We start from the raw sequence: 13444 nt of genomic DNA, 5'->3' as shown, positions 1-13444 counted from the left end.
CCCCAAATTCTATTTTGATTTAGAAATTACATTGTCTCTACTTCCTGTTTAGATTGATTGGTGCAATCTCCACTAACCATAGGTGAACACTCATTGATACCCAATAATACTTTCATTACTATTATTGATATATTTTTGATGGATTAATGTTTTTCTTTTATCCTTTCCTTCATTCTCTTCATCCCTCCCTCTCTTCCCCTTTTTCTTCCTTCCTTCTTTTCATAAAGTAAATATAGTTGTATATACCATCTGCCTGCCTCACAGTCATAGTAAAAATGGATTCTGCCTTTTATGAAAATACATATAAAATTAGATAGTTGCCATTAACATATATCAAATAGATTGGCAATTTTATTGGATCTTCTGTTGCTTGATCAGTTATGTCTGCTTATCATCGCATTTTACATCACTGGATTCATTTGTTAGGACAAGAGTGTATTTAGGATTTGAGGGTTGTGTATAGAGGATATGCCAGCAGGCCTTTCCATTCATCACAGGCCAATGTTCTGTAAAAAATATATTAGCTAATGATGCATCACAAAAGCTACAAGAAATTTAGAAGATATTCTGCAAGGAATACAGCCTAATTTTATTGGAAGCAGTAAAAATGAGACACTACTAGATTTACAAATGTGGGAGTATGGTGAAGAGTGGTACCTACAAAAAGTAAAACAAAACACCAAGGGGATGAATGGCTCTAATGCCAATTTTTCTTTGTAGTTTATGAGGCACATCTTTCTTACTATTCCACAGGCCCTCAAAATCTGAAATCTCTAAACCTGAGAGTTCATGATCTTTCCTTAATACAAATGTTTTCTCCTGCATTTTCTATATACACCAAAAGAACATATTCTTGGTTCCACAGGCCATGGAGAAGGCAATTACTGTCTGCAACAAGGTCTAAAATGTCTGCTTTTAATGGAAACTAAGAATGGCATGATCTCCCATAAAACTGCACTTACATTTTTTGAAATTCTGAGATTACATCTTCCTTTCTTATTTCATGAAATGATTGTAACAGTTTGAGGTATTTTAGGATCTTACTTGATAAAACAAAAATTTTGAATAACTGTATTTTCTCCTAGTCACAATTTTATTTGTACAGTTCATACAAAAATGCAGATCTGTTAACCAGGGTTCTCATGTGTTCTTTAAAAAAAAAAAAAAAATATATATATATATATATATATATATATATATATATTAGTTGTTGATGGACCTTTATATATATATATATATATATATATATATATATATATATATATATATATATATATATATTTTAGTTGTTGATGGACCTTTATTTTATTTATTTGTGTGTGGTGCTGAGAATGGAACCCAGTGCGTCACGCATGCTAGGCAAACGCATTACCACTGAGCCACAACCCCAGCTCCTCTTGTGTATTCTTATTCATTTACTTGTTCCAGTGGTTTGGAGATTTTATTAAACCTAAGTATTACCTAGGACCTTGTTACAATGTAATTGTTTTCCCCGTCTCCCCAAAGATATTCTGGCACCAGTACCTAATTCTTACTTTACAATACTAGAGATACATTGTGGGTGAACATAATTAAAAACAAGGAAACTTATTCACTTGTTATGCACTTCTCCCCAGAAATTTTGAAACTTGTCAAATATTCAGTTTCTTCAATGAAAGGGGCACATCTTAAGTTTCATAGGTTTAAGGGACTGGCTTGAGCAAATAAAGCAATGATCACCTTAACTCCGTAAAGTTGAAAACAATTTACAAAGTGGATTTTCTGGTTGTTCAGAACTTGTAATTGTCTGTATGATCTGGAGTGCTACCTCTTCTTGCTCCAGAGTCTCAAGACAAGTGCTCAGGCCCATTCCGTTGAATGTTCTATTAAGCACAGGGATGGGTTTAACCGCTAAGTTTTAAATGAAATAATGACAGCTTTTCAGTTTGCCTCATAGTTCTGTCCCATTACTTATTACTAGAAGTAATAGTTTTGATTTTGAGACTGCCATATAAAAAGCAAAGTAACCAATGGTGGTTGAGCTGGAGAGCAGGACTGGAGGAGGCTGGCTGGTTCTTGCAGTGCCCAGGCCTGCACGGAAGCGCCCAGCAGAGGATACTCGCTTTTCCCCGCCTGGCCAGAGGGATGAGCAGAAAGAGCTCCCCCGGGGCATTGTGTGTGAGCTGGGCCCAGAGATAGCAGGCCCAGGGGGGTAGCTCCGCCGCGGGAAACAGGACACGCCTCAACCCGGGCAAATTCCCGGCCTCTTCTGGCCACAAGCCAGCAGTCGCCGCTCGCCACCTCTCTACTCTGCAGTCGCCGGACCGCCCCGCCGGGTCCCGAACTCGTCCGCGCCTTGGCGCGCGGCCCCCGGGCCCTTGGCGCTGGCGGCGCGGTTAGGACCGGACGGATGTGGCGCATGCGTGGTGGCGCCACCCGGCGCGGGAGCTGTGGCTGCGGGGACACAGATGGGCCAGGCCGCCCGGGCCGGGTTCCGCAGCGCGGCGGAGGCGACGGGGGTTGGCGAGGCCGTGCGGGTGGCGCCCGACAGCAGCTGGAGGAGCGTTTCGCGGACCTGGCAGCGAGCCACCTGGAGGCCATCCGCACGCGGGACGAGCGGGACCGGCAGAACGCGAGGCTGCGGGAGGAGAACGCCCGGCTGCGGCTCGAGAACCGGCGGCTGAAGCGCGAGAACCGCAGCCTCTTCCGTCAGGCTTTGCGGCTCCAGGGGGAGGGCGGCGACCGGATGGCCGCAGAGGCGGCCCTGGGTCCCCCGGAGGCTGGCACGAACCGGAGGGAGAGAGGTGGTCGCCATGAGGATGAACCAGGCAGCCCCAGGGCCTTGAGGGCCCGGCTGGAGAAGCTGGAGGCCATGTACCGCAGGGCCCTGCTGCAGCTGCACCTCGAACAGCAAGGGCCGCGCCCGCTTGTGGACAAGGAGGAGCCGCCTGGGCAGGAGCCCGACTCTGGCCTCTGTGCCCAGGACCCGGCGCCCCCAGGGCCCTGGCTGTAGCCTCTGGCCTCAGCCAGGAGAGGCGGGGCGTCCCGAGCGCCCCTCCTTCCGCGCTCGCGGCTTCCCCACCCTACACTGCTGGACCACTGAGCTCAGTGCCTCCAGCCCACCACCTGACACTTCCGGTGGCGCCCTGCCTCTGCCCGCGGGGTCCTGCCAGTGTCTGGGCTCTGGAGCCCCCATGTGTGTGGGCACCTGCTTCTGGGCCCTGCTGGTTCCACCAGAAGAGGCCCTGCAACAGAAGCGCGGGTTTTGAAACAGCAAGAACTGGTTCCTGGAAGCTCTTCCTAATTCATGAACCTTTCTAAGTTTTTTATTTTTTGTTTCTCAATAATAATTCTTTGAGGGCTGAATAATGCATCTTGAGTTGGTCGAATTTGATGTTCTTTCTTTAATCCACTAAAGCCGCCAGTTATTATTTCTTGTGTGGCCAATACTTTTGAGTGTGTGTTTTTATAAATAGGTATTCAATGGATATCCCACGAAGTACTACCTTTTATAAAGAAGATGATATTTATGACTTAGAAATTCTTGTCTGCCCCTTAGTCCGCATACATTTAATATATACTGATTTGTTTCACCCCAGAGAATTTTTAAGTATATTCCTATAGGTAATCCTTTGAACTGGTAAATAAAAGTAGTCCATTAAAAATAATCTTAAAGCTTCCCATGACTATTATTTGAAGTGTGTTAAAATTTTATATGTGTCTTTAAGAGATGTATAGCTTCCCTATTTTAATATCTAGATTTGGTTATCCTTTGTAAGTTTTTTTTTTTTTTTTACTTTATGTAACTGATCTTTTAAAATAATGTAAAGATTAGTTCATCTAAGCATTTTTCATTATTATTGCATTAATATTAGAGGTTAACCAATGTGTAGCTAATTTGTATCATTTTAACTGTTTAACAGCCTTTAAGAAATTGTAAGTTACTTGTACATCAAAATCACCCAAGTGGAATCATTTTGGTTTTCATCATGGTTTTTGTAGTGGTCAGGAAAAAGAGATTAATAACAAAACGTTCTAAGATCACTTTTTTTGCATTTTGTTCATGAATAACACTTTGGCCTACTAAGTAGTGAAGAGGATAACTTTGTACCTGATAAAAACTATAGAGGCAAAAAGTGTGACCTCGTTTTTCACCCATCGTAAAGGTCATGGTCAATACTTCTATAATTACAGACAGGCTAACAAGAAAAAAGCATGGCAAATTTATCCAATCTAAATTTTAGGTAAAACAAGAGCCTTTGGAAATTAAAATTAAAAACTCAGTGAAACCTGTGTTTATGACTAGATGGGAGGAATGGACATCCCTGTAGAATTATGATTTCATGAAAAGTATATGACCTATTGGTTATAGCCTGGAAAGACCTGTATGGTATCTTGGCTTCTCTATACAGCATTCTTTCCTTGGGCTTAAGGACAAGACCCCTTCTAGAGTTAAGGGTCTTTTGACCTACTATCAAGACAAAACAGATCAGAGAATTTCTTTATGGCCTGCTCCTGAGCAGAAAAGGATGAGAGAGTTTGAAAATATATCTACATTTTGTAATTGAGGTAAAGCTGTTCTATGTTCTACGTTTCTATGAGCTGCCTTGGGAAAAGCAAGTTCTACTTTGAATAACCTGCCAGGAAGAGAGCAGCAAGCAGGGAAAGAAACATAGGAAAAAAGTCAGAGACCACTTCTTCCAGGGCCCTCTAGTTCAAAAATTACTAAGCTTGACAAAGCATCATACTTTGGAGTATTGTTTTCTGATCATCATGGATTTAAGAGTATTTAAGTAATGGAAAGCATCAGGGAAAATCAAATGATGAGTAGAGCTGGTTACTACATATGGCATAAAATATGTGCTACACATGGCATAGTCCAAAAGTTCAGAGTATTTATTGTAATGCAAATAATTATTACAAACCAACGTGCAATGGAAACTCATTTTTGTTATTCTTCTACTTCAAAGTATTGAAAATACTTTCCATTTTGCTTATAGATGATTGATACTCAGTTTTGAATATTTAAGTTGTCCCTATGGCCAAAATATAGAAGCAACTTGGCAAGAAAAGGTAAGTATATGAAAATTAATCCTATGCCCCTTTACTTCATATTCTAACTGGGAAACAAAGTAAAATATTTTTAGAAGACAGTTTATTTACCCTACTGCTATTTAATTGTAAATTAGGGTTAAATTTGTCAATTTCTTTAAGCTTTAGTTTTCTCATTAGTAAAAGGACTATAGCATCTACCTCAAAATGTAAAAATTTTATTGAGATAAGCAAAATGCCTGCTTCAATTTAAGTGTTCAATTGGTAAGACTTGCAGTTTAAAGCACAAAAATTGAAAATGCATATTTTGCTTAACATTTTGTATTGCATTCTCGATTTTGCTTGAATATGACTTTATGAGTATTATCAGACATGTAAATTTTGACTATGTTAACATTTTTCCTTCCTCATAAGCAAATAGGAGAGATAAAACCTTATAAAATAAGGGGGTAATTTAATATAATGTTCAAAAATATTTGCCACTTGTTACAAAATTGTGAATATTCAACAACAAAACAAAGTAGTTGGTTGTATAGTTCTTAAATACTTTGTCTAAAAATTGTTTACAACATAAGTCTGATTGAATATTAAATTTGTTAAATTTACTGGTGAAAAAAATTTTGTAAATTATTGAAGAAGATTACTCACACAGATTACTTTTGAGCTTAATTCCTTAACGGCATTAAAAATTCTGAGGGGAAATGCCATAGAAGATGCATCAAGGCTAATATATATTTCAATTTTGATGATGTTTTCCAGGGTAACCAATAAAGTCATATGAAAAATGTTTTGTTATATTAAAATATGTTATTAGAAAGTTTGGTCTAGGATCAGTTTGATCTAAAACTAAAACTGTAGTTTGCCATTTTCATAATTTCAGATCAGTTTTTCAGTAAGACAGTTTACAATTTTTAGAAATAAAACCCCAAAATATGTGTCTTAGCAAACAAATTCAGTGAGAAGAATTGGCATTTTACATTTTTATAGCTGCTACTCACAAAAAGTATTTTATCTTTTCCTTTATAAAAGTTAGGATATGAATCAAAGGAATAAAAATAAGTACTTACATAGCTCATAGAAGAAATGGCCCTTGCTAAACTTCTTAAATATTATAAATATTTGAAAAATATTTAAAAACATTTGGTCTTCTTTAAATACTCTCACATAATATTGCCAATTCATAAATATTCCAGAATGAAACTAACACCCAATTATTTAATAAATTGAATTAATAATATATACTAACAAATGTTAGCAGCATGATCTTGATTCCAATGTCAAAGACTATTTTCTATTTTGCTAAATGGAATAAATTTTACTGAGAATTTGTTACAAAATCTTCAGAAAACCTTCATGAATGACATAAATTATTTATACTTCTATTTAGTGATAAATTAACTACAAATTCTATTTTTCCTACTATAATTTTATTTTCACCTACCTGTCTTGTCTGCTATAGATAGTATACACATCTATTTATACAACAAAATGTTTAATATCAAGGAAAACATTTTAATTATATATATAACTGACTATTAAAATTAACCATTGCTAAAATTTCAAATTTTAAGGCCTAAGTTACGTTTACTATATCTCAATGATCAGAATTAAACTATATCTGAATGATCAGAATTAAATTATATGTGTTTAATCATTACAGATATTATTTATTATGAAATTCATATTCAGAATCTACTTATTTCCCAGCATATAGTTTGTATAGTTTGGATACCAAGGTTTAGACTCTGGAAGATTGGTCTCCACTGTGGTGGCATTAATAGGTGGTGGAACCTTTAAGAAGTGGAGCATAATAGAAGGTGATTGGGTCATCAGAGTCATATCTTCCAAACTGCATATATTAACCAGTGACTTTATAATTGTTCCTAATTTTTTATTTGCACTAAGTTCCTGGAATATCAAATAGAAAGATACTGAAATTCAAAAATTAAAGATGTGCACATGCCCATGCATGCACATAAATGTATATACACATAGATAGGTGAATTTTCAATGTAGTATCCATTTCCTTTGATGTAAGGGACATTGTATATTTTAAAAACTTTTAAAAAGTCATTTATGTATACGAACAGGTATTTTTGTTTGAATATGTATAACTTTTAAAATAGAAATATAATGTGTTTGCTTTATAGATTGAAAAATATTGGCATTTTCATTCCCATATGTACTACCCATATGGGTATAAACTCTAAGACATTGCTTAAAATAAATAAGGAAATATAGCTGCTAAATTTTGTAGAGGGCATCCCTATAATTATAAACCATCTCCGAAAATTGTATGTCATTAAAATATGGTTTTAATAGCCTCTACTTAGTAAACATTATTCTATTTCATATGTAAATCTAAAAGTATAACTTGAGGGGGAAATGATTTCTGTTCATCTTATTTTTTATATGGACTAAAATTCTGCAATTTTAGAGCTGAAAGAGACCTTAGAGGGTTTTACCTGTGTCCTTCAGAAATTTTTGTTAACAAGTTAACTTTCAAGGGATCTACATTTTACATGGTACTCTACTAATGGTCAGATTTCATCTTATCCAAATTTAGCATGCAGTTTTCTGTCTTTATTCAAGCTTTCTCTAGAATACAATGCTGCTGGGAAGTTGCGCTGTGACAGTTTTCAAGAATTTTTAATGAGAGTTAATTTGAATGCTCAAGTTCTAAAATATTAATGATGTTCAAGAGAACTCTTTAGCTCTAAAATTTAGACTTTTGTCTTCTGAATTGAAGAATTAATTAATGTTCTACCTTAAATATAATTCAAATTTTACTAAATATAATGATATAAAGAAGACTTTGATGTATACATTTGCTCTTTTACATATGTAAATGCCTATTGAGGCTTGAATTTCTCAGTGTGACTAAAAATCTTAAGTATGCTGCATAATTAAATAGTATAGCTTATATTTATTTCTCATATTTTTCTCAGTATCATTTTGTTAAACATAATTTCTCTAATCATAACTGATTTCTGGTGTTAATTTTCATTGTGTTCCCAGATTAAATGTGTGTTTCAAAAGTTTCAAGAGCATTATTGGATGATGGAAGAATACTGTTATAATCCTATTATAGTTATAATTAAAAATATTATTTTAAATAAATTGTAATTATCTTGTTAATATTGATAATCCTATTTTCTATTGATGTTTATTCTGTTTCTTCACATTTTGATCTATGTTCTTCAAGACAACACGGAAATAAAAGGCAAATGCTTACAGAAAGATGAGGACAGAAACAAGTAGTTGAAGAAAGTTGGTTCAGAATAGAACGGAGATGATAATATAGGTCAACATAATGCCTACTTTTCATATAATCCTCACATTTCAGAAAGTGAGAGCTTTAGCCACTAAACCTGTTCATGAGGTCTTCCCATTTGTGAACCAATTACTTCTCAAATGCCTCACCTCCCAATTCCAGCATATTGGGATTAGGATTTCAACATATAAACTTTGAGAGGAACATAAACATCCAGTCCATTACATAGAATGTGGGCAGATATTTGGGCAGGAACTGGGTTTGCTGGCATAGGAATCATTTAGATCTTTTTTTTTTGTACTCCAAAATATATTTAGTGAAATGCTATATTAATCTCCTCATTAAGATACTAACATATATGCAATATGTTTGCACTATTTTCTTTGTATGACTCAGCTAAGAAAACATTTGAATCTACCTCTGTCAACTGTCCATGTAAAACCTGTATCCCCATATCTTTAACCCTGTATCAACAGATTTCAAAAAGATGGTAAACTAAAGGAAGAGTGCACTTCCCAGCAGTTACTGAGCACCAAACTTAAAAAAAGTGGAAATGCTATTCCTTAGCAATGTAGGTAACTAAGGGAACTCACTGAAATTGAAAACTAGACAGTAAAAGAAACCATACAGACACAGACACTCAGAAACTTTGAACATAAAATAAGACATAATATGTTAGAAATGGCACCTGCTTGGCTAGGAGCAGCAATAGCAGAAGCACAGGAAAGAGGCAAAAGTATGGCAGAAAAAGGAAAAAAAGAGTCCTTGAGGAACCTGTGGACTAGAGAGGGAGGCTGATCTTTATGGACCCAGAGGCAGTGGGGGAGGTTGTTGAGTGAAAAAGCAACCAAAATTGCTTGGCCCGTTGGCAGATAGTTTAGCAGGAACTGGGTTTGCTGGCATAGGAATCATTTATCAATGCTGTGAGGCTACCATCAGAGACAGGAGTTTGGGAACTCATAAAGGAAGTTGCCAGCAGACCCATCAGTACCTTAGTATGAGCCCCAGAGTCTTCCTGGACCACAGTGACTGAGATAGATGTAAAGAAAACTGTGCAGAGAGCATACAGCCACATCCCTTGGTTCCTGGTGCTCCAGACATCCCACAGAGATCAACATCTCCTTGTCAACAGGGGCATGTATTAAATATCAAAAACAAACAAACAAAAAAAGAGTTTCAAGGGTCAACTAAGACCAAACCCCAGCTGCTGCAGCTTTCAATTTGTAAGTCTGCACCAACCACACTACAAGAATATACAGTTTGTCAGCATTTACCAGTCTATCCCAGCCTATACTAGGAGATGGGAAGCTGAGAGTTTCTACAATCAGAATTGGCTCTTAGACACAATGACTGGCAGCTAGGTTAGGAACACATAAATTTAACAATCCTTAGTCCTTAACCCAAGGGTTATATACCGTAGAAATAAATACAAAAAATGAAAATTTATTCTTGTCACCAGTTTTGACCCACTCAGCATAAATGAGTTTGGTTTTTTGTTTGTTTTCCTTAAGTGTTTCTACCTCCCCATATGTATCCCTATTTTTTTTACTTTTTTCTTTAATCTTTAAAAAATTCTTTAAAATCATTTTATCATATTTTCTTATTTTTTAACTCTAAAAAAATTCTGTAAGATTGTGTGTATGTGTGTGTGTGTGTGTCCCACTCTGCAAATAGGCTCAAATATATGTGTTACTATCATTTTACTTTCATTTGAGTTACTTTCTTCTTCACTTGTTTATTGTTTAGCTTTGCTTTGAGTAGATGGTACATAATTATATGTAGATTTGTGTTATTTTGATCTTACATTTGTTTGTACCTTGTTTTTTGTCCCTCTTATTGCTGCTTCTTCACTTTTAACATCCACTGATACTCAAAATTTCCTGTTCCCTCTTCTCCTGCTTTTTTAAAAATTACATTTCTTATTTTTGTATTCTTCCTCCTATAGCTGTCATCACTACCTTTCATCTGTTCACTTTTCAAATATTTCAGATGTTCTCTTGCCTTTCTACCCCTCTATATTCCCTTCACTTAAGAAACGATACTCCCATTAAAATAATTATATTGTATATGTAATTTCTATCCCATCCCATCCCATTCATGTTTTTGTGATTATTAATACAGTGGATGATGTAAAAGATACCTGTTCTTTATGCCTAATCTATTTCATGAATTTTATTATTAGTGCTTATGTTAAGTACTGACTCCATTATTCCTACATAGGTGACAATTAGTGTAACAGATATCAAGTTAGAAAACAGAGGCTGTACATCTGTTGCCAATATTATTGTTATTCCTGGCTTCCACCTTCCTCTAAGAATGGATGGAAAGTGACTGGAACACTTTAAGTTGCCAAATAGGTGTCCTGATGAAAAAATATACAAAACTCAGGCAAATAACAGCAAATCTCATCCAATGCATTACTTGGCCCTACCTTAGCCTTAATAATACTTCAACACATTTAACTGGGAGACAGCAACCTATAATCAACAATCAGGCCCCATGGAGTAATAACAAGAGAGGGACCTCAGTTTGCACTCCTAGATGTATTCCACTCCTGGAATATGGGGGAGAAAGAGAGATGTCCTGGACATCTAAACTTCCTGAAAAGTTCCAGAACAAAAAGGTAATTATACACAAAAGGACAAATGTATAAAAGAGGAAGGGAAATTCATATCAATTTATGTGCAAGTCCAAGACCTCTGAATACATGATGATATAGGCAAACAAATCTCCCCCCAAAATTGACAATACCCCAACAAAGGATTTCACAGCTATGGAATTAGATGAAATTCCAGAGAAAGACTATAAAAAACTGATTCTTAAAATGTTTGATGACCTCAAAGAAGATCTAAGGGATGAATTAAGAGAGGAAATACACAAGATAAAAACAAACATTTCAATAAAGAAATGGAAATAATGAAAAGAAATAAATCAGAACTCCTGCAAATGAAAGACAAAAGGAATCAAATTAAAAATTCACTTGAAAGTGTAGAAAAATTAACTTGAAAATGTGTAGAAAAAAAAAAAGAATGTCGGGCCGTAAAGACAGAACTTTAGGTCTCGGACACAGGGTATATGAACTTGAATACGCAACTATAGAGTAAAGGAAAAAAAAAGTAAAAGATCATGATCAGAATTCTGGGATAGCATCAAGAGGACAAACTTAAGAGTCATTGGAATATAGGATAATATGGAGATACAAATTAAAGGCATTAAGAGCAACTTATATGGAACAGTAACAGAATTCCCGCCCCCTCTATATTAGAAATGAGAAAGACAACAAAATACAGAAGGCTTATAAGACACTAAATAGAAAATATCAGAATAGAACCTCTCCATGGTGCATCATAATCAAAATTCCTAACATAGAAAATAGGAAAGAATATTAAAAGCTGTTAGAGAAAAACATCAGGTTACATTTACAGGCAAACCAGTAAAGTTTATTTCTGACTTCCCATCTTAGACCCTAAAATCAAGGAAGAATTAGAATGAAATATTGCAATATCCAAAAGAAATAATTTTCAGCCAAAATAGCAATATCCAACAAAGTTATCTTTCAAAATATATGAAGAAATAAACATGTTCTCTGACAAAGCTAAACTACTAGAGTTTTTGATCACTAAGCTATCACTACAAAGAATATTCAAAGATATATTTCTATTCAGATAAATGCCAAATTTACCAAACCGATGAAGACCACTAAAAGTGCAACCACTTAAATGAAAATCAAGTCAGAATTAAACAAATCAAAATGGCATGGCATAACACACACATATGTATAATGACATTGAATTTAAATGCTCTCAACTTTCCAATTAAGAAATTGATTAGCAGACTAGATTTGAAAAACAAAATCCAACTATGTACTCTTTGCAAGAAACTCATCTCATAGGCAAAAACACACACTTGCTGAAAGTAGAAGGATGGAAAAAATATTTCATACAAATGGAGTTTTCAAAACAAGCAAGAGTAACTATTCTCATGTCAGACAAAGCAGATTTTAAGCAAAACTTAATCAGAAGAGACAAAAATGCCATTATTTATTAATAAAGGGAACAATCCAACAAGAAGACTTAATAATATGTAATACATTAGCCCCAAATGTTAATGCATTTAAAAATTCTTCCTAACATTAAATCCAAGATAGATCCCAATATAATAATATTGAGTGATTTCAACACACCCTTATCATCAATAGACAGGTCATCCAAACATGAAATCAATAAAGATATTCCCAACTTAAATGATACTACAAATCAAGCAGACCTAACGTACATCTACAAAATATTTCATACCAAAACACCTAAACTCACCTTCTCAGCAGCTCAGAAAAGTATTCTAAAGTAGATGATGTTTTAGATCACAATATAAGTCTTAGCAAATACAAAGAACATGAAATAATCCCATGCATCCTATCAGATCATAATGAAATGAAGATATAAATCAGTAGCAAGAAACATAATAAGAACCATATATACACATGGATATTGCAAAATACTCTTTTAAGTGAAGAATGGACCATAGAAGAAATGAGAGAAAAAATAAATTCTTAGAAACAAATGAAAACAGAGATACAACATATCAAAATCTCTCTGACCATATGAAAGCATTTCTAAGACGAAAATTAATAGCATTGAGTACCTACATTAAACAATAGATTCCAAATAAATAACCTATGTTGCATTTCAAGACCTAAGAAAAGGAAAAACAAACTAATTCCAAAATCAGTAGGAAACAGGAATCAATTAAAATCACAGCCACAAATCATGAAATTGAGAATAAAAAAATAGAAAGAGGTGTTTCTTTGAGTAGATAAATATGATTGATAAACCCTTAGTCAAACTAACCAAAAGAAAGAGAGGACCCAAATAAACAGAAAGGAGAAAGGAGATATCACCATGAACACTTCTTAAATCCACAGGATCATTAGAAACTATTTTGAAAAATTATACTTCATAACTAGAAAGTCTAGAAGGTATTGACAATATTCTATACACATGGCACCTGCCCAAATTGAACTGGGAAGATATATATATATATACACTAAACAGACCAATACCAAGTAATGAAACAGCAATTAAAAGTCTACCGACAAAGAAAAGCCCAGGACCACATGAATTCTCAGCTGAGTTCTACCAC

General features: G+C 35.3%; 1 protein-coding gene across 1 annotated transcript; it reads left to right on the top strand.

The window, feature by feature from the left end:
• Positions 1-2281: 2281 nt before the first annotated feature.
• Tusc1 (tumor suppressor candidate 1) lies at positions 2282-3732 on the top strand. Its single transcript, XM_077797884.1, has one exon. It carries the CDS (start codon positions 2390-2392, stop codon positions 2990-2992), a length of 603 nt encoding a protein of 200 aa, XP_077654010.1. The 5' UTR covers positions 2282-2389; the 3' UTR covers positions 2993-3732.
• The last annotated feature ends 9712 nt before the right edge of the window (positions 3733-13444 follow it).

Source organism: Urocitellus parryii, chromosome 4 (genome assembly GCF_045843805.1).
Source record: "Urocitellus parryii isolate mUroPar1 chromosome 4, mUroPar1.hap1, whole genome shotgun sequence".
Lineage (NCBI taxonomy): Eukaryota > Metazoa > Chordata > Mammalia > Rodentia > Sciuridae > Urocitellus > Urocitellus parryii.
This window is presented reverse-complemented; position numbering and strand designations above follow the sequence as displayed.

Excerpts from the sequence above, each read along its gene's own strand:
- Tusc1 (XM_077797884.1), top strand. The coding sequence starts at position 2,390 with ATGTGGCGCATGCGTGGTGGCGCCACCCGGCGCGGGAGCTGTGGCTGC.